General features: G+C 37.0%; 1 protein-coding gene across 2 annotated transcripts; it reads right to left on the bottom strand.

Annotated features, from left to right (window-relative positions):
* Positions 1 to 351: 351 nt before the first annotated feature.
* Positions 352 to 19,541, bottom strand: LOC121860213 (ras-related protein Rab-7a). 2 transcript variants are annotated; one of them, XM_042357294.1, is made up of 6 exons: positions 19,434 to 19,540; positions 8,622 to 8,807; positions 3,966 to 4,184; positions 3,585 to 3,629; positions 2,871 to 3,058; positions 352 to 2,508 (listed from the first exon to the last, which is right to left on the bottom strand). In XM_042357294.1, exons 2-5 carry the CDS (start codon positions 8,799 to 8,801, stop codon positions 2,885 to 2,887), a joined length of 618 nt encoding a protein of 205 aa, XP_042213228.1. In that variant the 5' UTR covers positions 8,802 to 8,807; positions 19,434 to 19,540; the 3' UTR covers positions 352 to 2,508; positions 2,871 to 2,884. The 2 variants fall into 2 exon arrangements, with proteins under 2 accessions (XP_042213228.1, XP_042213229.1); XM_042357295.1 differs by having other exon boundaries at positions 352 to 3,058; positions 19,434 to 19,541.
* Positions 19,542 to 24,681: the final 5,140 nt, after the last annotated feature.

Raw genomic sequence — 24,681 nt, 5'->3', positions numbered from 1 at the left:
TGAGCTATTGCAGTTTCTTGTTTACGGTACTGTACAGTATCAGCTCATTGTTCCTGCTCTTCCTAACAATGTTGCCAGCACTCACCACCTCCAAAGCACCGGATAAGCAAAAGATCACTAAATAAATGCCACAACGATACCCGCGCTACCCATGGCTTTCCTTTTCAGTTATAACTACGGTTACATTTCAACCAATAGCATAAGCGATAACTGAGCACGCATGACCCACATAAAATGAGACCTCACTGTAGTTAACTTTGAGTAACAGTCAGAGAATTAATGATTTCTGTATTAAAATACCTGTAAAAAATTTCATTCCTTTCCCAGAATGAGAATAATGAAACGATTAAAGAGGCTCATTCATATTTAATACATAATACAGATTTTACCACATTTTAGTGAATACATTGCAAAACTATAATATATTACACTTACAGAATTTAGAGTAAATTATTTTCAAGTGATAAAGAAATGGCAAAGTGTGGGTGTACCTGGTAATCAAGACAACCAGCTGTCTAAGTTATGGCCATACACCCAGGAACAATGGGAACCACACTCCTTACTTCATACCTGTACAGTCAACTCTTTCCATTTACCAGTACTCCAGTTGGCTACCACATAAATTCCACCAATTTAGATTTTAGTATTTAACTAATTATCCTCAGTTATATTTTGTCTGAAAAAAAACCTTTTGATTTTTGGCCTGAGGATTTAGATCTTTAATCCTTCAATAATCCAAATCAGCCAATCACACTCATGCAACAATCACCACATCAAGTGAAAAACACTTAATGATGAATCAGTTAATATGATCCCTTATAACTGTTGCACATTCATGAAAGACTGTTCCCCATGGTAGCTTGCCGAGTACACACGAGTAGATTACACGGTCAGCCATTAAAATTTGAAAATAGCCAGCATGTGTTCTCTAAGAAAATATTCTAATAAAGATCGATTGACAGGAAATACTTAATTACCTAACACACTGAAGATTTACTTTACATTTATGTACAGGTAATGAATTTATCTAAAAATCATGAAAACCCACTTTGAACTGATTTTTAACAATCACAGTATAAAATAAGAGAATTCGAGCTTTGGTGTGGGAGGGATAAATGTAACGTGTTGGAGCAGAATAGAGTTTCTAATGGTTAAACACTCATTCAATGCTAGTAAAAGCATTGGAATGTTTAAAGCTAAGTTTGATTCACATAACAGCAAAATGAAAATCAAATGTTAGAGGTCTAAGGGCTTACCAGCTTAGCTTTAAGTATTTCATAAGACAGTAATATGAGACCATCCACAACAATCATCCAATGTTCAGCAATATTGATTCGAATGGTTCCATCCCTGCCTTGAACAACCAATTCTACTCAATATTGGTTCTCATTAATTTTTGGCCATGTTTATCTTAAATTTCCGGTACTTTCATTTTGTCAACACTATCCTGCCCCAATATTACATCAATAGAATCGGCCAGTTTAGCTGCATTATGCACCCATGGCTACATCCTGCAAAATCCCTTTTATCTTTTAAATTTTATCCTAGAAGAATGGTATATACATATTACAAATGTATTTTAGTCCATAATATTTCACAGATGAAAATTAAGATAAGAAAATATTAAACAAGGTATATTCATATCCAACTTGCAATATTTGTTGCACTTTGCATCACATGGAAAATAGGTGCCATATCTAGATTATTCATATTGTAAATTGGAACAGTTGCATATATTACACTCTTTTTTCAGCACACTTAGGCACTTTTTTTTAGTCTTGGTAATTATGTTTTCACTTTTTTATTTCAACTTACAAAATTGCTAGATTCACAAACAAAAACTATTGACCTCTTTAGAAAAAAAATATGCTAAGTGAGGTTTTGACCAGCAGTCAAATTATAATTTGAATATGGTTAATTTCTAAGATATACAACAATGAGATTATGAGCATTCACTTAACAGCTCAAATTTCTCTGCCTTTAAAAATTATTTCAATCTTCCTGTCAACACAGTGGTGGTGCTGCAGCAATAAACATTTTAAATATATATATGTATATATCTATAAAGGATATTTTGTTTTGCACAGTACAAAACAAAACAAGAAATAGTGACAACAGAACTTCCTCCACAACTTGGGTCTGCTCAATCTTCCACCGAAGCTAAATGTTTGGCAGAAGATAGCTTAGGCCCAACATCCTAAAGCATCCTTTGAGGGATCAACTAGAAATAATCATCTTATATGAGCACTTAATGTTCAAATAAGAAGTATTAATGATGAAAACTTACCAATTTAAATACCAAAACTCCTAACAGTAGTTCAAAGAGGCAAAACTCTTAATTATCTATCATCTGCGGCACCTTCAAATTCCAAGTGTAAAAATAGTCACGAGTTAGATCACTCAAATGATGTTCTTGGACCAGGCCATAAGCCAGAACTCTTCTCCCGAACTCACACCTCCAATATCACAAATGGAACCGAGTGCTTCCGTCTTATCAACTAGAAAAATCTGAAAGAGGAAAAGTGGATTATCTTTCCCTCAAAATATACAGTAATTGGAAATACTGTAACTAAATTTGCAAATTTGGGAAATGGCAGAAACAAAACCCTTTTAGGGTCACGTACAGTAATGTGAACGTGGAAGTGATTGCAGTTTAATGAAAGCAACAATTTGTATTTCTTACTAGGTACATGTACTATATTATAACAAAAAGTTAATACTGTCACAGCCTCTTAGCAAACTGTGAATTATACTTGTCTATTGGCTTGAACCCCCATGTCATGCAATGGGATATGTAACGGACATCATTGTACATGAGGACTTTACACAATTTAGATTGTACCTAAACAACAAATCATCCTACTTCTTACCATTACAGTGATCATTAGCAAGAACATGCATCTTGCTTAGCCTTGTTGTCATTGGTCAGCTTGATCTGGTCTGGGAATTCATTGTAGAGTTCTACCTCAGACTCTTGGGCCAAGGCATTTCGGGCAATAGTTTGGAATGCCAGCTCAACATTAATGGCTTCTTTTGCACTTGTCTCAAAATAAGGAACCTAGAGGATGGTAATAAAAGTTGCAAATATTAATTTAACATATTCAGATAGTGAATGTAACTTTTAAAACATGGATAAAACAACAGAGTATCAAAAGGAATAATATACATCTTCAAAGTAGCCATTTCTTCATGTTATTGCCCTTGTTTAAAGTGAAATTCAGAATTATAAAAATTAAATCTATACAAATACAGTACATGTACAGGTATTCTGAAAAAGGAATAACCCTTAGTTATGTCAACCTGAACTTGTACAACTTGTTCATTTTGTTCTTGTTTGTACGCAAGACCTTTCTAAAGTCGAACCTCGCCCATTGTGCCTCCATGCAGCGCTTCCCCCACTTATTTTCACACCTATCCCTTCATCATTCTTTCCTGCTCTAAACCCCACTAAAGGAAACTAGATCATTCACCTCCTTCCCTTGGGTATAAGATTTCATGCTCTAACCATCTATTTATAGCCTCCTGAATAGTGCACCTACTTCTACTGATGACCTCTTCATTCTGTCCACAAACTCCTAACTTACCTCATTTTTACTATGACACCATTGTTGCGCTCGCTTTGTTGACACCTGGAATAAAATAAATAATTAGATGTCCACATGAATTTTATATCAACATGTATTTGATACTTTCCCTGCTATATCATTAATTCTATGGTTACCCTAATGTGCAGGGTTACCACACCAAATGACAGCATACAGTTCTGCTAGAGCTGGTGACAACATCACTAAACTGGTAACATTACTTCCCACCAGTGATTTCAGGAAACAGATGCCAAAAATGGTAAGGAGAGAGGAAAACAGTGAGAAGTAAGGAGATGCCTTACTATCAAATCTCTCCTTGTCACTATGGTACTCTCAATTATAAGAAAATTTTAGGTTTCTTCTAAATTAAATCAAACTTACCGCCCTGTTTTCCAAATCAATCTTATTTCCAAGAACAACAAATGGGAAATGGTCTGGATCCCTAGGTGACGCTTGAATAAGAAATTCATCCCTCCAGGAGTCGAGAGACTTGAATGAGTTGGGAGATGTGACATCATAACACAAAACACAACAGTCTGCTCCACGGTAGAACGCAACACCCAGTGACTGGAATCTTTCTTGTCCGGCCGTGTCCCAAATCTGCAATGATTTAAATCAGTGTTTCATTATTGGTAGACAATCCAACTTTGTCATGATCAAAACTAGTTTTCTTTGAGAAAACAAAAATTTTCATCAACAAAAGCAAATAGAGCTTTATATCCCTGTTGGTTTAGTTGTCATTGGCATTATCCAAAGTAAAATGTACACTCGCACCAAAAAGTATCGGTGCAGGGTGAGATCGACGAGTTCCAAAACGATACATATACACTGTGATATGTCGGGAAGGTTGGTAAGCGTATCCTCATAACCGCCCCCCCCTCCACTAGGTGTTGCCATATGGCTGACAATCAGGGCTGCCAACATACAGCTGGAACAACTCACCTTTCCCAATACCTATCGTTACTGGTCTGAAATTGTTCACACTACAGTATGCACTGATACTTTTTGTTGCGAGTGTACATGCAAGTTTAATTTCAGTAATGCCGTTGTCATCTCTGCATACGGAATGATAGTTAGTACCTAAGTTTCAAAAGCAACATAGTAGTTATTGTTTTGTTCACTGTTCCACAGCTTGAATTGACCACGCATTGTGCTCATATTTCACCTTAATGTGTGCCAGTAAGCCGTATAGAGATGTAGCATGGTGTGGAGTTGGCCTGGCATTGAATCTGGTTGGGTCAAATAAATATCTTAAATATATATATATATATATATATATATATATATATATATATATATATATATATATATATATATATATATATATATATATATATATATATATATATATATATATATATATATATATATATATATATATATATATATATATATATATATATATATATATATATATATATATATATATATATATATATATATATATATATATATATATATATATACTGTACAGTATAGTACAGTATATATTTTTGGGGTTGCAGTTCCTTACCCTATTGAGATACATAGAACATAACAAGATTCGATATTTATATCAAATATGGTATGACATAACTTATGAGTTTACACCTCTGCTCTAGAATGTACCAGAACATGTGTCAGGTTTAGTCAAGTCACACTCGGTGCCTTCACAACATTCCTTGGCACATTATTCCAAAGGTTCACTCTTACTCGTAAGATGTTAGTTCTGACAATCATCTGTACTTGTGGCTTTTTTAAAATATGTTTTTAGATGTCGAAACATCCAGAGGAAGAAAGTTCATCAGCTGATGAAAAAGTTTCCCTGCTCTCTACAGATGATAGAACAGGCAGCACCAAATAAAAAATAAAATAAAAATTCCATCAATCACCTCAAGTCCAGGAAGCAGTTGTTTAATAAAGTACAATTTGTTAATAAGTGTTTTGAAATTACAAGGTGTTTAAGGGAGAAAAAAATGAGTGTCTCAAAATATTTTTTTTTACTTTATCCTCTTTACCATTAGTCGGCTCTCTACCATACCATACCATATTCTCTAAATCTTTAGCTTAAGCATACCATTAAGTGTATCATTAATTATTTTTTTAAAGATTTAATATAAAATGAAGACAATCAGCTGATGACAACCTAGCACTGCCCAGAAACAGCCACAAGTTTCACAACACTCCAAGGTCTATTGCCCCATTAGTCACGTCGAGTCTGAAAAACTGCCGTCCAGATAGTAGTTGTTCAGACTCGAGGCGATTTATATTTTGCAAAGTACAATAATTTGAAATACTGGTATTAGTGTTGAAGAAAGAAAATAGGGTGTCAAAAGGATTTTTCCTTTTGTATGTTTTGGTGTGTGGTCATACACCTGACATTTCTCAATGCTTTACATAAACTAAACACAATTACTAAACTTAGCACGACAATTCTCATTCCCACTTGTGTTAAAACGGGGGACTACTCTCTTACTGCCTTGTATTATCATCAAACAATGAAGCCTTGCTGTACAGTACATGTATTCATCCTCTAGTTATTCCATAATGACTGACTGTGAAGTTGAACTACTTTTACTCCATGAAAGGTACATGATGACCTAGATGCTCCCCAAGGTAGATTAACCAGGGACACAGCCAGAAATTACATTGTAAATATGAGAGTACTGTATCACTATTTAAAATTGGTCTTATGCTTTTTATCTTTTCCAATTTTTACAATTAAACAACATGGGTATGATTTCAGTAGCCTAGCCAGTAGTAAGGAATGAACACTATACAGTTACTTGTACTATACTTACATCAATTCACTTCGTAAGTATTAATTTATAATACAGACACTGATGTCCTCGGTTATAGACACCACAAAGTTTCTCAACAAATCATAATTCATTATTTTTCTTCTCATTCTTTTATTTAATTTCTACCGCTGTCTTCATGGCTGTTAAAAAATAAAATAAAAAAAATAAAAAATTATACTACCATGTACTGTAGTTGCAAATGATATATTCACTTCAGGCAGATTTGGGGGAATTTCTGTATGCAAATTGCCTGTCACATGTTATGTTATAAAATACACTGGTTCATTACAGCATTGTCAAATTATGTACAATAACAGTAAACAGTGGTCCCTCGATTAACGAACGGTTCGATTAATGAAATTTCGGTTAACAAATTACCTCCCATAAGGATCTTCAATTCGGTTAACGAACAAAACTCCGTTTAACGAAATCCTTACGACAAACACGTTTTGTTGTGAGCATCAGCTGATGGGCTAGTCTGCCAATTCAGTAATCTGTTCTATGTTTACATTCGTTTCCAGTGGAGTATATATCAAGAAAGTTTTGTGCGCCCATCAGCCGCTTGACTCACCCACCAGGGGTCAGTTTGGCTTTGTTTACAGTGGAGTGAACATCGATTTTGTTGGGGTCTTGAAAATTTCTGCATTTTTACAATAAAATTATTGGTCATTCTGAAATTTAGTTAACATATTGATAATATATAGTGCAGTGCAGTGTTGATTTAAATAAAATAATCTTGAATTACATCTAGTGAACTTAAAATTATATTGGTGAAATTACTGCATCAAGCATGGGTCCCCTGAAAGGTGATTTCTCCTCCACCCCACTTCTAATTCCCATCATCATCATCAACCAGGAACCTTCTACATACACACCTCAAAGTAAGTGTACTTTACTGCATTTTTATTTCTTTTTTTACTTTGTATGTACTTTTCTGTGAGCTGGAACCAATTACCCAACATCCCATAGAAACAATGGATTCGATTAACGAACAACTCTGTGGAACAAATTGTGTTCGTTAACCGAAGGACCACTGAACACACTGCTGATCAGAAAAACTGGCAATATAAATTCATAAACAGGTTTTACCATGCTTTAGTTCTTACAATAATTACAGGTTTAAACAAATCATTAGAATACTGTACAGTGGTCCCTCGGTTAATGAGCACAATCCGTTCTAGAAGGTTGCTCGTTAACCGAAAAACTCGTTAACCGAAACTATTGTTTCAATGGGTTTTTGGGTAATTGGTTCCAGCTCACCGAAAATTGCCTAAATTCAATAAAAATGGTAGAAAAGTACACTTACTTTGAGGTGTGTATGTAGAAGGCTCCTGGATGATGATGATGGGAATTAGAATGGGGGTGGAGGAGAAGGGAGAAGAGAAGGCATTGGGGTGGAAGAGAAGTCACCCCATGGCGCCATTTCATCCATAAAATTTTAGTTCTCTTGGTGTAATTCAAGATTATTTTCCTTAAATCAACACTGCACTGTATTATATATTGTCAATATGTAAAATAAATGTCAAAATTACCAATAATTTGCTTGCAAACACAGAAAAAAAGCATTTAGTTGAAGAGTCTCAAGCAAGATGTTACTTCCACTGAAAAGACAGAGACTGGCGCCTGTTTGTTGTGTTGCCAGGCTGGATGGTTCGCATGAAACTAGTTTCCTTACCTTCAATTATGTTCAATAATTGTTAAAATGACTAAAGAATTTAATATTAAACTTTTAAAATTATTGACTAGTATAAACTTCTTGATATTTACTAAAATAGTATGGAATTTAAGCCCTAAAACCGATTAGTGTATTGGCGGACTAATACTACAGCTGGTGGACCGCCAAATGCTAGCCAAAACATGTTGAGGTCGGCTCGTAAGAAACTTGTTAATCGAGGGATTACTCATTAACCGAAGTTAAGAATCTTATGGAAGGTAATTCGTTAACCGAAATCTCGTTAACCGAGGCGCTCGTTAACCGAGGGATCAGTGTACAGGATAAATGTACCTATTTGTTAATCAGCTGAATTATTATTATTTTTTTAATTTTTGTGGAGGTGTACAGTTTATAATTACTGTACTGTTTTAATACCTCAAAAGTTTTCTTTTCCTGATGGACTCCATACTAACTAAACAGCTAATTATATACCAGGATATCTGGCACATCCTTACCTATGAATACTAAAGTACCAAACCTGGAACATTTTGGTGCTGAGAACAATGTTCTTCATATTCACAGCCAACTTCAATCATGACTTACCTGCATAGTGACAAGTCTGTCATCCACCATAACTTCCTTGGTGAGGAAGTCGGCACCAATTGTTGCCTTGTACTGATTGCTAAACTTCTTATTGACAAACTGGTTCATGAGAGATGTTTTGCCAACCCCAGAGTCACCCAGGATAATGACTTTCAAAAGGATCTTCTTACGAGATGCCATTCTGTGCTAAAGGAGAAGGTAAAATTAATATGGGATAAAAAAAAAAATCATTCAATACATTTCCTTGAAATTGGTTTAACAAAGGTGAATTTTTAATTGCATATGGTATTCCAGATGTTGAAATTTTCTAAATGGCAATACCATAAGGACTGATGCACTAAATTTCAATTCACTACAGATGCTCTGACAAGAAGACTCGTGCATTGTACCCATCAGGTCTATAGATCTCAAACTACGGTTAACCCTAAATAATGAGAGCTGAAACTAACAGTACTGTAACAGTAAATAAACCTTTCAGTAAGAACCATTACAGTAATTGCCTTTGATAAGACAGTTCTAAAAAGACAGCTTTTTTTTTTCCATCTTATTTTTTAGCCCACCTGGGCATAGGTAACCAACCCACATCAGGCCTACAGAAAAAAGCAGAAACAAATTGCACCATAAAAAAAATACAGAAATGGAAAAAACAATTGAGACACTATAATTGTGTGTAAATGAGGCAGAAAGTCAGTCAGATCAGCAACCTGGGATTTGGTCATAATTTTTGTGATGCCATATGGCAGCAGAGTCTACCATAAGACAACACATTATACTTCCAATATCTTCCCAGGAAGTATCACTTCCCTGTTTGAGAGCTGCCTACTACCTATTTGGAAATCAGCCCCATAAATTATAGACATACAAAAATTTAACAGCTTAATACAGTACAGTACTATATTACCATATTTGTACTTCATGAAATGCTGTACTGCACACAGACATAAGAAAAAAATACTACTACTGTACCATCTAACCATAGATAGTGAAAACTTGGGTTTAAAGAGGACAGTCTAAGCATAACTTTGGTCTATAGGAAAAAAGGGGTTAGGTTCCTTGTTTCCATTAGCTTCTGATACCTGACTACAAGAATGGTAAGTCTTATCAGATGCCCAATATAGATATAGGCTAACCCACTAAAGATGGATGTCCCAATCATTCCAATGTATTGAGAACTGGGATAAAATAATAATCAAATACTGTACATGCCTGTAAATGCACACACAATAACAGTAGTAGAACCATGCTTGACCCCCTAAAACATGGGTTCAATCCCTGGGTAGGAAGTGAGAAGGGTGACATCCAGTGTGACCCTCAGTCTGCTACTTTTCGAGGTAATCCAATTTCCTCCTGTACCAACACTGGGCAATGATGGTCACAAAGAATAGACTGACTACCTAAATGGCTAATAAATTGACAAATGATAGAAATGAAAAATTAAACATCTAGCAAGGGAGCAGAGATGGACGTCATAGAGCATGTGTGGGCACACAAGGTCAACACGTGTAAGATGGAAGAGGAACAGACCAACAATCAACTTTTGGTACATTTTAACAGACAGTGGGAACACTACAGGGGTAGATCTGAGGTGGTGCGAGACCTTGCGGCATCCATGCCGGACAGGGTACAGACCGTCATCGAAAAGGGAGCGGCTGGACCATATACTGATGAATAATCTTCATGACAACATGTATTAATCATAATTTATGTAATCTATGAGCAGATTGTTTGAATCTTAGTTTTACTTTATTTTAACTGTAAATATTTACAAAGATACTGAATGTATACAGTATAATGTTTTAAACATTAGCTAAGCAATGTTTATGGTTACCTATACTGTATAAGTATAATTAATATATTACAGTCATGCTGTTTCACCTTATTTTTCCATCCAACCCTAACCTACGGTATTATGACTTACTTCTAGCTGTGACACTTTTATATATTAATGGTGTCGATCATGTCAGCTATACTCCCATCATACCATGATTGTAAGGATCAAACCAAGGTTACATGCAGTAGACCCTATGAAAAGGTCATTATCACAGTGATAAAGCATTCTTTTACAAACCATATTATCCCTCACTTTCAGGTTTAGTATTCTGACTGTCATTGAGGGAAATTACAGCTTGGAGGATTCTGATATTATTGTTGCAAACTCCCAGCCACCAAGATGCGCTCTCTCCACAGTCTTCTATATAGTATTGTACTGTATTGTAAAGAATATGTCATGATAGTCTTATGATGATCTATCCTATTATTGTATGTCGAATAATGTAAAATTTGATTGGGAAAATTGTTTTGTGAATTTATTAAACAAAACAATGACATCCTTTCCCAGTCCGTATTGAGAAATGGAAGTATCAGAGCTCGATTTTTTAACTGCTCAGGTGACTGTTTGTGTGTTTGGGATGATGGCTAGACAATGACCAGCTGTCCTATAAGGGTGAAGCAGATTTTGCACCGTCTACCTTGACTTATCACAAACTTCTGTCTGGGACCATACACAAATACTGTATTAAAAAAATTGAAAGATCATTAGACACCAACTTCTTACTGGCAGTCACATTGGCTTCTAAAGAATATCCTCCCTATCATTGCAACCCAAAAGGAACCTAGAAGCCAACCAGTTACTCTCTCAACTGTGAAACCTGCACTACCAGTCCTGTGTTTATTAAACAGACTGCCAGCATTACAAACAAAAACAACAGCTCAGCTTGTACTGCATCTATACTCTACACCTTGACACACTTTCATCCTTAAGTGAGTATGTACAACTCCCCACCAGGGATACCCAGTCCATCTGTATATGCACCCTAGTTATGCAAGTCACTGTGAAAGACAAATACATAGCCAAATCAATTCAAGAGTTGCAAATGCTGCACTTAATAATACAGGTACCACATAAAGAATAGGGTTCATTCATTGTTTTCTGATGAAACTGGGTCCTGAGGGACATAGAGACCAAATGGGCCCCAAACGTAATAATACATATACATGTATAAAATTAGAGCTCGATTAATTTTTCATAAAAATTTTATCTACTACTGTAAAAGGACATGGGGTCAAATGGGCACCAAATAGCACTGCACTCACATTACAGTATATAGCATGAGATCAATTTGATCGTTAATTTTTTTAAGAAGAATCTCTAGTTTGAATATACAGTTGTACCCCGCTTTACGCGGTCAATTGAACCCACAGGGTACCGCGTTAAGTGAACAACAGAACATATGGGATTAATTCCAATAGAGACTGGCCCGACCCCCAAACTCCACTTTTTGACGACACACAACTATGTTGTAGTAAAAATATTATCTTAACTTTATGATGGTATGCACACACAATTAATAATTAAGAGAAATATCAATAATATAAGGTTTTTTAACACTTACATTAGTAGAAAAGATGGCTGGGCACACGGGGATGGGGGGTTGGTTCCGAGGCAGAGGGCAGATTATTGGCCCTCACCTGTATCACTTGTATCAATTGTATCACTATCCACCACAGAGGCTTGCAGGGCCTCTTTGTCAAACCCCTCAAAGTCCATATAAGTCCATATCCTCACTATAATTATCACTATCACTGACTTGGGCCGGCTGTGGTGGGTGGCAGGTGAAGAACTCGGTAATGTTTTGATGACTGGGCGACCTTGTGCGCATCGTGCCCGCGTATATGAGTAGATGAACAGCGTTAAGTGAAAGTTCGGTTCTGGCGAGGCACCGCGTATATGAGAAATCGCGTTAAGTGAAACCGCGTAAAGCGGGGTAATACTGTACTGTACAGTATATATCAACTATTGTATCTCAATAATGTTTCTATAAATTGTAGTGTATAAAAACTGCATTTATACATCATCACACAGAGATACAGTATTACAATACATACAATGATTTTAATGTGAACACCCACACCACATGCATGATGTGCAGGTAATTCCTCAAATTTTCATTCACACCGAACAGCCTTCATTCATGGCTGTTGCAGCTGCTCAATCTGGTACCCTAGGATGTGTCAATTTCCAGCACTATCCAAAACTATTTAAATGTCAATGCATTACAGTACATCCAGGGATTACTATAGATATCAAACAAATACTGTATATAGAAGACTACTTCACAAAATATTTGTTACACTGGGTCAGTTGGAGACAGCAGGCTGGTACTGTATTTACAGTACAGCCCCCTCCCCCCCTCCAAAAAAATAAATCGCGGGGGTTAGATTCTCAAAATGGTCGCGAATCGCCAAATCCAAGAATAACATCAGCTGACCGCTGGGGGGGAGGGGGTAAATGTTTGCTTGTATGCAAAGAAATGTATATTCCCTTTATGTGTTTGCCCTTAGGACAATTATTTCTTTTACCTGTTGTATGTGTGTGTGTGTGTGTGTGTGTGTGTGTGTGTGTGTGTGTGTGTGTAGGCGCACACACACTTTTACTTTTATCCTCTTCGCCACTGATCGGCTTGTTAGCCGCTTGGGCTTGGTCACGTCTCTGATTACTTTTCCTTTACCTTCTTCACCAAAAGATCAGCTCGCTAGCAGCCCGGGCGATCGATCACGTCTCTGTCACGCACTGTTGGCAAATAGTGGGCATGCACCGGCTCCTGAATGTACCTGAACCCGCTCCAGTGTTGGTCAAGTCTTGTCTTGAAAGAGCTCACACTCGGTGCCGTGTAGAGTGTTCCAAGAGTTTACACTTTTCGTCTTATTAGCTCTCCTCCTTTAGTCGACAATCTTTCTTCCCTTTCTCTTAGCCACAATGTTGCTTCACTCTCTTTTACAAGTATTTAACGGGCAATGTTCGGTGGATTTGGCATCCTGTGTACCGCCGGCAAGGCCATGGGCTCATAGCACACGTCTTGCCTGCCGTGCCCACTCTTTCTCTGTGGATGTCGGTCACACTAGAATAACCCGTTATAGTACATCCTTCTTTCCTCACACAGCCAAAATGTGGAATGCTCTGCCTTTTTCTGTGTTTCCATACTTATGCAATGTCTGGCTTTAAAAAGCTGGTTTTCCGGCATCTTTGTGGAGTAAATTAACACAGTATAACCTTTCTCTTCTCTACTTTCAAATTCTTTCTGTTCTTATTTTTTACACCCCCAGGCCCATTGTGGGTCGTTTTACCTGTGCCCGGGTCGGCTAATTCCCGAAAAAAAAATAAAAATAAAAATAAAATAAATAAATAAAATAAAAATAAATAAATAAATTAAATAATAATGGGAAAATACTCCCACAAATAATCAGAAACAAATTTATTAAAAATATGAGTCCGTGCTCTATTACTTTATTAATAGAGCACGGACTTGAGGGTAGACTGTCATATTTTTAATAAAATTGTTTCTGATTATTAGTGAGAGGAAATTACTGTCTCTAGAACGAATGGCTCCCTTTCCCAGCCGCGAATATGCCAGCACCTTTAAAACTACCCTCAGACATTCTTGGGTACATTCAGGGTGTCATCCACGAATAATCGAGGTCCGTGAATTTGAAGGGCATGCTGTACTATTTATTTTGTACTGAATTACATGTACTGCATAGTACTGTACTGTACTAGTATTTCAATGCAGTTCTGTATTGCCATTTTTTGCAAATTTACTCGAGGCTACTGTATTGTACTGTATTTCATAAATTATTCAAATACAGTACTGTAAAAATATATACAGGTATACGTATATACAGTACTATAGTACACTATTTACCCGCTAGGATGTTCAGCTGTGCTGAGTCTAGCTAGCTCCAACATGCACCGACTGACCATGCAGTCAAAGGGGACAGTGTTCCCCTTACCAAGTTTCAGTCCTCTAATTATACTGAATGAACAAAAGACATCCTTTGTTGGATATACAGTATTTGGTATTTTGAAATCTGTTACTGACAGGGTTTACTGTATAATATATCCAGTTTGCAAAACTTTTTTACTGCCTCTTGTATTTGCGGTTTCAGGGAAAAAATTAAACTACGTGAAACTCACTTACAGTACAATACTGTACCATGATAATCATACAAACAAGAACAGGTTGATGCTAATGCTATTCTGATGTTTTTCCAGTACAGTAACACCCAGTAAGGTTTGACCATAAAATGTTTATTATCCGAGAGCACATTACTTCCGATTCATACATTACAGAAAAAATTCATAATTACATGGTATGCTGAAAAGAATACAGTACAGTATAGGTAAATGATAATAGTAATTCAACACCACTTGCATACATAACAATGAAATTTCCTCCATTTGAATTCTACCACAAGATAACAGATAGCAGCTACAATAGGATGCCATACAGGTACATAAATGAACACTAATACTGTACCATAATCTCTCTTACTACAACAACAGATAAGACTGCCACAGATAATTTACATGGATAAGGGAAGGTTAAGCAAGAACTCCCCAACACTAATACACACAACTTGACAGTACTTATTATGACAGGGCACACAATTTGGAGTTGTCTTTGAGTTAGCTGGCCCCTAGTAGAGGTATCTGTAATTTACAGACAAAAAATAATAATAAAAAATAATAAAAATGGGGACAATTTAGTTACTTTCAATGCAATCCTTGTAGTAATTACAGTAATGTACTGTACCAATAAACTTTAACAAAAGACAATCTGTATTTGCAGAGAAAACCGAGTACAGTAGACCCTTCAAATTCGCGGGGGTTAGGTTTTCAAAATGGCCGCGAATCGCCAAATTCACAAATAAAATTTGCTGGCGAAGAGGGGGGGGGGGAAGATACATTTTTACTTTATAAAAAGAACTGTACCGGTATACAGTATTCCCTTTATGTGTTTGCCCTTAGGACAATTAATTCTTTTACTTGTACTGTATTGTATACTGTATATGCGTGTGTGTGTGTATGTAGACACGCATACAAAAAGACATACGAATAAGTAAAAATAGGAAAATCCTCTCACAAATAATCAGAAACAAATGTAGTATTGAAAATGTTGAGTCTACCCTCAAGTATACTTTGTGCTTTGTTATTAATAAAGCATGGAGTAGAATTGAGGGTAAACTCAACATTTTTAATACCACATTTGTTTCTGATTATTTGTGAGAGGATTTTCCCATTATATTTATCTGTAGGTGTTTTGTGTGTGTGTGTCTACACACACACAGACATTCTTGGGTACATCCAGGGTGTCATCCGTGAATAATAGAGGACCACAAAATAAAAATCCGTGAATTATCGAGGCGTACTGTACTATATTTCAGTAATAGCATTCTCTCACACCAACCCACACACATCACCACTTCCCATCCCATGCATTTACTATTATGGTACAGAACAGCAAATATAATTTTGCTTGCATGTTCTTCAATACAACACTGTACTTTAAGCTTTGGTAACGTTTGGTTTCATCTTCTTTTCTTACACAAAAGAAAACAGTAAATTTCAGCAATGAATACTATCACAATGATAAACAAAAGCACTTCTTAACACATACAGTTGTTGCTGGGCCATTTACAAAGGAGGCCAAGCAAGCAGTTCAGAACAAAGTGTGGTGTTGAATTTAAAGATCAGCAATTCCTAAGAAGTCTGGCTCCTCACATAGAGAAGTGGCCCATGTCTCATTGTGGACCTTCTAAAATTAATATGGATGTACAGTATTAGAAGTACTGCATCCTTCCTAATGGCCTACTATTTGCCTGCTGACTTATGACACAAAGAAGCTTGAAGTTCTGTGCCATACTGTACCTTCATGCCAACACTGACCAGTGCAAGATTGAAGGTTTGAAAACTAGCCTTCAATGAGTTTAATGGAATTCATTAATGAAATTTCTGCCAAAGCTATAACACCTAAATGTGAGAGGTTTCAGTGCAATTAAAATAATTGTGAACTGTCTGTGAGCATCTCTGAAGGTGATAATCTTTAAGGTTTATTATTTGTGTGGGATCACCATTGAAACTGTTCAACTCTAGACCATACACAGAAACTTAGGTACTGCAACTACCATACTAGAAAAGCTAATGACCAGAAAGCCCGGCCTGTTTATTCCAAGGATGATGATGTACAGAAACTAGTGGAAATTTTTGCTGGCAAATGAATAAAGATAAAGTTAAAATTAATAGTTAAAACTGAATCTCTAATATTAATGAGTCACAAGTGAGACAGCAGCTTTGAAGTGGTAGGCCTGATATACAGTATACAGTAATATACACACTTTTCTCTGGGCCGAATAGAGCAATAATAAATGATGAAAATTTGTATTAACTGTTTAACCCCTTCCAGCAGCAAGAGAGAGCACCCCATAAAAAATCACCTACCATATACTGTACATGTACAATACCATAAAGCATTACTGGTCACAGTATGACCACACCTAAAAAGGCATACTGTATATCTCCCCAACATCAGTTTCCTTCCACAGCAGATCCCTAAATTTTCTCCTCATTTAACCCCCCCTTTTCCCACATACCATACATTAGCACCATTTTTGTTTGTCTCTAATGCAATAAGCTCAACCTTTTCTTTATCAAGGACAAGGAAAGATTTAAATACAGTATACGGAGTGTCAAATGGACACAGGTTCTTCTAGAACTAGTTTTTCTTAATCACCAGTAAAGAAAGCTCTGTCTTACTCATAGGACAAGAAGGTATACAGTACTATACATCCAGGCTGACTTGTTTTCATTGTGGTAAAGATTCATTTTATGCCCAACTCGTTTTCTTATGCATTTTATTCTCATTTTAACATATATGACCTTTATTTTTGGCGCTGATGCTTATTTAATGATAGGACCCCTTTAACACTAGTAACGACAATGCATCCTTACAAAGTGGGCAGGGCTTTGAAGATGAAGGAAAATGTGAGGTGAAAACATAAAATTCTTTTGAGAACCTGACCTACCATTTCCTAACCTAGGAAAATCCTAATCATATAAAAGAACTTACCTTATTTAACCAATAGTAAACAAAAGTGATTTTCTTTGTGTGTGTTTTTGGTGTTTAGGTCACGAAGGAGCTACAGTATTTATTTGAATGAATACTGATGGATACCGGTACCAGTACTTTTTTTTTTTTGCACATGCATAAATCTCACAAAATACATGAACTGTCCTGATTGGCTGAAGCAGATCATGTGAACTTCACATGAAACAGCTTTGAATATAATTTCCTGCAAAAAAGTGTTTAGCAAGCTTAAAATCTATCAATATTGTTATCTCTTGGTCATGTCCAGATCAGGTCTACTAAACTTAAAACATGACTCACAGTATATGGAAACTATTTTCACAGAAAGTGTGACCGACTGCTCGTCCACTGGATAAATAAGGTAAGAATTTTGTTGGAAATACAAAGTCGCCACTTCAAAATGTCACCCGAGTGTTAACGAGGTCATATCATTAAATACGAATTAGTGCCAAAAATAAAGGTGATATTTATAAAAATGAGAACAAAACACAAGAAAACACTGTTGTCATGACAAAAACACTAAGTGGACATAAAACGAATCTTTAACCAGGGTAGGTAATAATTTTTTTTAAAACATTAACTATAAAAATTGTATACTGTACATCTCCTGGGCGGATTATGGAATATTCTTTGGGGAAAGAAAAATGTTCCTTTTACTAAAATTTTAAAAATAACTAGAATAGGTACACGTGATTGGCAAAGTATTACTGGAACAACATTTCTTAGATACAAAAGTCTTAAAATAGTTAACTTGGGTACAAAAGAAATTCAAATTACCAAGTTTAATCCTAAAAGATGCCTTAATGAAAAGTATACCACAACATTTTCTGCTAACCTAGCCTATCTCTCCAGGTATTACGCAGTTCAATTCTGGTCACCGTATTACAGAATGGATATAGAATCCTTGGAAAGAATTCAGAGGAGAATGACAAGACTAATCCCGGGAATTAGGAACCTTGAGTACAGAGAAAGGTTAAAGTATCTTAATATGCACTCCCTTGAAAGACGTAGAGTGAGGGGCGATATGATCGAGGTATATAAATGGAAGTCAGGGCTGAACAAAGGGGACATTACAAAGGTACTCAAACTATCCAACCCAGAGCAAACTCATAACAATGGTTTTAAATTAGACAAACTTAGATTTATGCGCGAAATAGGTAAACACTGGTTTGGAAATAGAGTAGTGGATGAGTGGAACAAGTTACCAAACACCATCATTAACTCGAATACGCTGGATAGCCTCAAACATAGGTTGGACGGATATGAGCAATGGGGGTTGGGTGTAAATGGGACTGCCCAATATGGACCAATAGACCTGCTGCAGTTCTTATGTTCTTGTGCACCATTAGGGCGTTTAATAATTTGGCAAAATACGTTGGGGGTGCCTAATGTTCACGTGACCCTAAGGTTGTTGTACAGTTATCTTCACCTACTCTCTCACTTGAAACACACAACTTTGAGAGACTTCCATTTACCTACCACAGGTAACAAATAAAGGTACAGCAGATGTTATTAGCTAGATAAAAATACTCGATCAGTGGTTGTACACAATTCAGACGTCACAAACAAGGAAAAATGGGATTACCTTAAATTTGTTTGATAACTTATAACTTTTGGTTGAATACCTAATGTCCTAATCCGTTAAATACGTAGACACAAAAAATTAAAATAGTAAGTTAATAAAAACTGATAAATGCGTAACTATTATTAAAGCCTGTGTCCTCACCCTAGACCTGAAACAGCTGATGAAGGAAACTACGAAAACAAAGTGACACATACTTAAAAAACGCCTATCTCTCTAGTAAATCTTTGTATAATCCTCTTCAACTTTTCAAATGAAGAGACATTACTAATTCTTCTTATTAGTAGGTATATTTAGTTGAATACTCACCCGAAGAAGGTAAACAAAGATGAGAACCTCAGAGTAGAGCTCGACGCCCACGGAGTCAATATGGCGTTTGCCAGTGCGCAGTCACGGGAACAATGACGTCATGGCGGTAAACACTATCTTCAACCTCTTCAAAAACTATTTTATTTTGCTTAAAACTAAAATAAATTGCATCTAAAATTATCTTACTATTTTATAATATTTACGTTTCTCATAAAATTAATAATTATTTATATTAATCAATATGTAAATGGCATAGCAACCAGTGTTAAATTGCGTTATTGGAACATGGTAGGTGTGTGCATGTTCGAGCTGTCTCCGTCTATGTCTCGGACCTGACTTGGTCTTAGTGCAACGCGCTAAGCATTTACTTACCGACAATTGGCATAAAAACATTATTTGTTTTCTTCAGATTATCAGGCTACGGTTATATATTACTTTGTCCAATTTGCTTACATAAAATGCTTTGATAATTAATGGGACAGACAAAACATGACAATGAAAGTACCTGACCTTTACAAATTCACCATTTTATATAATACACGGATGTGCATAGTCTTAAATAAATTTGAATAATGTTAATATGAAATTAAGTGTGTGTTTCAGTAATATGTGAAATGAAAGATGCACATGTATATTCAGTCTATTATAAACTGTCGATGCCGTGCATTACTGTCACATATTTACACTAAAGTACTGAATACTTAAACGAAAAAAAACACCTATTTGTTACCTAATATATAGCCGTGAGCGATGACTAAAGCTATGGCAGTTATTATTAGGTGAAGCCTCCTCGAGGATTTCCAGTTGCTGACTCACATATACTGGTCACATGACAACCCTATGAAATACAACTAGGAAGGCGATAAGATATTAATTCCTTGTCATTGTCTGGTGTCTGTCAGATATCATACAAACATGAAAAATGATAGACTACATGTTATAGCTTAGCATGAAACAGGTTACGTACACACCCACGCGTAGATAATAATCATACATCACACATAACCTATGCTCATTGCCGACTTTCGTAGTATGAAACCATTTATTTATTGAGTGATATTATCACCTTGTGTTAGAATAGCTATGGTCACCGACTCCAAATATATCAAAACAAAATTAGAGTAAGTGTGCTTAAAATAAGTAAAATATAATAGGTTGTGGCTATAATAAAAAAAAAAAAAAAAAAAAAAAAAAATATATATATATATATATATATATATATATATATATATATATATATATATATATATATATATATATATATATATATATATATATATATATATATGCTGGGGAAGACAAGAGTAATTGCTTATATTTTGGAGACAAGTCCCTCCTCAAAGAAGAACCAAAAATGGCTGTCTTTGAATACAGTAGCAGCACCTATAACTGAATGAATGGTGTCGCAAATCTAATGAAGGTCCCTGGGTGTCGCTGAAGAGACTTGACAAAAGGGAGGATCTAAAAGTTCCTGTTGCTAAACAATGGACTGCGTCTAGAATTCGTACAGGTTCAGGTACATTCAGGAGCCGGTGCATGCCCAGCATTTGCCAACAGTGCGTGACAGAGACGTGACCGATCGCCCAAGCGGCTAACAAGCAGATCAGTGGCGAAGAGGATAAAAGAAAGGAAATTGCAGTACGATAGGAATAGATTGCACAGCAGGTCCAGATTTGGTCTAATCAGTGCTCGATATAATATGAAAAGATGGTGTTAAATCTGAGTGGGGTTGTGTAACCAGTGGGGTTCCCCAGGGGTCAGTACTGGGCCCACTCTTGTTCATAATCTACATAAACGATCTAGATACTGGGATCAGCAGTGACATAAGCAAGTTTGCGGATGACACCAAAATAGGGCGGCAGATTAATTCAGGGCAGGATGCAAATGCACAACAGGAGAATTTAAATAAACTGCAGAGTGGTCAGAAAAATGGCAAATGAAATTCAACACCAGCAAGTGCAGCGTACTTAATATTGGAAGAACAAATACTGTCAATGTATACAGCCTTAACAACATCAACCTAGAGAAGTCGACTTGTGAAAGAGACTTAGGGGTACTTGTAAGCCCGGACCTACGGCCTAGAAAACAGCGCGTTAATGTTCGAAATAAGGCAAACAGAGTATAAGGTTTTATATCTAGAAGTGTAAGTAATAAGAGTGCAGAGGTCTTATTGCAACTATATCTTGCGCTAGTCAGGCCGCACCTCGATTATGCGGTTTAGTTCTGGTGCCCTTATTATAGAATGGATATCAATTCACTGGAGTCGGTGCAGCGAAGAATGACGAAAATAATTCCGGGACTTAGAAACCTTCCATTTCAAGATAGGTTAAAGAAACTAAACTTGCATTCCCTAGAAAGACGAAGAGTGGGGGGGAGATATGATAGAAGTATTAAGTGGGTGAAAGGAATCAATAAAGGCGATATAGATAAAGTTCTTATAATATCCGAGCAGGATAGGACTCGTAGCAACGGATTTAAGTTGGATAAGTTTAGGTTTAGGAGGGAGATAGGAAGGAACTGGTTCACAAATAGGGTGGTGGACGAGTGGAACAAGCTTAGCAACTTTGTAGTAAGTGCTGGAACGCTGGAAAGTTTTAAAAGGAGGCTAGATAGATTCATGGATGACAGAGAGTGGTAGTAACTCTCGACAGGAGCTGCCATGCACAGGCCAACCGGCCTATTGCAGACTCCTTATTTTCTTATGTTCTTATGTCTAATAAAACCTTGAGACATGACACATCGAGGGACCTCGCCTGAGGAATTCATGTCATTCTTCGATCAAATACCAGTCCGAAGACTCTCGTTTCTTCGACATATGGGTTTAATTTATCATTTAGAAAAAGATCTGGATCCCGGTGACCTCTTCACAACCCACAAAAATGCATAATTACAGTTTTCGAGAATGATCCTGATATCTATGTAAATCTGTCTTCTGAGACACCCAATTGAGAGAGATCTGTAGGCGACGTTTAACCACTGATATCCTAGTGGCAACTATGGAGAAGCGGTCCAGTTTACCAGGTAGAAAATCTTTCATTTGTGACACCCGCTTAGAGAATGACACCGTGTCAAGACGCCGAGGGAAGCGAGGACAAGGAGGGCATCGAGCATGTGAAATGAATGTTAAAGGGAAAGTGGTCGCTGCCATGAAGGTCAGTAGACACCTCCTCTATACGCATAACCCAACCGAACGTCTGGGAGCATATCGTCTGGCTATTAAGTGTAAATGCACCGGTGTGAATATGAAAACAGTTCACTACTTTAAAAATTCGCACGTCCAATTCTGCTACCAATATTCTTTTATTTTTTTGACAGATCTCATCAAAATGTTAGGTCTAGAGGTCTCTACTAACCCTCACTCTTTAAATTATTTTCATATTTAGATTTCTCTATATCTACAGTAAGTTACATAGTTGAGGTGATCGTCAGTTCTGTTTTCTTTATTCAGCCTTAGAACTTAATATTTATCTACATTAAATTGCATTTCCGAGTTTTCGGTGTGTACTAAAAGCTTATATTGGTCTTCCTTTAATCCTCTCTATCCTTTATTCGAATTATAATACGCCTTACTTTTGTGTCCTCAGCAATTTATTTACGGTGCTGCCTAAGCCTACTGCTACTACTATGCTGTCACTTGGAATCGAGTATGACGATCACCCAGTGATGACAGGACGATATGAATTCTTAATGATGTCGCCTTCGTTAGTGTAATCTAAGTCTGAGATACAGTAGCTCAGGAGTCCTATACGGGACCGGCAGGGTCGTCCACAGATGTTGCTTACGTAAAGGGATGCAGCTAGTACGGAAGTGGCGGCGGCAGCGCCTTTCCGGTGATGGCGCTTGTCTGCCTCAGCACTTATTTGAGCTGATTCAAAGGTTTTAATACTCTTGCGTGGTGCTTCTTCAAACGTTACGGCGGTTACGAAAGTTAATTTGACACTTTTCAGATTTGTCTTAGGAGTAACCTTATACCTTTCCCACTGCAGTCTACTGTATTTTCACCTAAATGGGTCGGCCTCGATGCTCCTACAGTTGACGTCAACGTTGATACTGGCACATGTCCTCTTGTCTTCCCAGTGGATTTGGAGGATAGAACTTAATTTACGTTGGAGAAAGTTCTCAAGTGCCTTGAGGTGGCTCCTATCTAGCTGTATCACTGTCATACAGCTGGGTGGGGAGGACAACTGATCGATAGACGTGCAGCTTTGTAAATAATTTCAGCTCCCTACACTCGAAGACACGACTACGCAGTCAGCCAAAGACCTGAGATGCACATCTGATCCGATGTTGGATCTCTTTCATCGATGTCCGCGGTGGCGGAGAGGTGGGGCACCAAGGTACTGGAAATGGTTTGCGTTAGAGAGGGTGGTCCCATTAACCTAGATGGACAGTGGGGGAGTGGCTGAACCAGGAGCGAGCTGAAACAAAACCTGTGTTTTGCAAACATTCACCTCAAAGCTGAAGTGTGCATACGCGTCGAAGTAGGTACCCTGCATCTCCTGTAGCTCGCATTCAGTGTGAGCGACAAGGGTGAAGTGGTCTGTGTACTGAAGGTCAATGATGAATGCGGCCGACACCTTTGTCCGTGTCTGGAGCCATCAAATGTTGGAAAGTTCCTTCATTCGGTATGGGTAAGAGAGGCACCCCCAAAAATAGATGAGAGCACCAGAATACAGCATCCTTGTTTACCACTGTTTGGGCGCCATTTTATAGACGCTGTCGTTCATGCCATTGTTAAGTTGCTTCACAATGGCGATGAATACTGATGGGCAACTAAATCGACCGCAGGTCCGCCAAAGGTCTTATTGAAGTCATGGCGGTCATGTACAGATCGCGGTGCGGTTCTCTGCACTTATGCATCTGTTTATGCCTATATCGATACCACTGACCGTCACCTTGAGACATAACCATCCGGCTTGAACACTTTTTCTCGTATCCTGAGAGGTGAGATTATCAAGTAATACTTACATAGTTTACTAACCAGTATTCTGGACGAAAGATCTACACTGTAACCAGCTTTTCGTTTACTGTACAGTACTTCTCTGGTGTTAGCGAATGATCAGTAGAAGAGGAAATCCACCTGAAATTATTATTATTATTATTATTATTATTATTATTATATAAAAGCCTTGCGTATACACAATAAAGGTAAAATTGAACTTTAGCAATTTAACGGAGGTGTGATGAAAACTAATTTGCCGTAGTTTTAAAAGACACTCGGGAGCCACCCTCAAAAACAGTGTCAGAC

The sequence above is a fragment of the Homarus americanus genome, unplaced genomic scaffold (genome assembly GCF_018991925.1).
Source record: "Homarus americanus isolate GMGI-L3 unplaced genomic scaffold, GMGI_Hamer_2.0 scaffold21914, whole genome shotgun sequence".
Classification (NCBI taxonomy): domain Eukaryota; kingdom Metazoa; phylum Arthropoda; class Malacostraca; order Decapoda; family Nephropidae; genus Homarus; species Homarus americanus.
The sequence above is the reverse complement of the archived record's forward strand: the minus strand, read 5'-3'. Positions and strand labels throughout refer to the sequence as shown.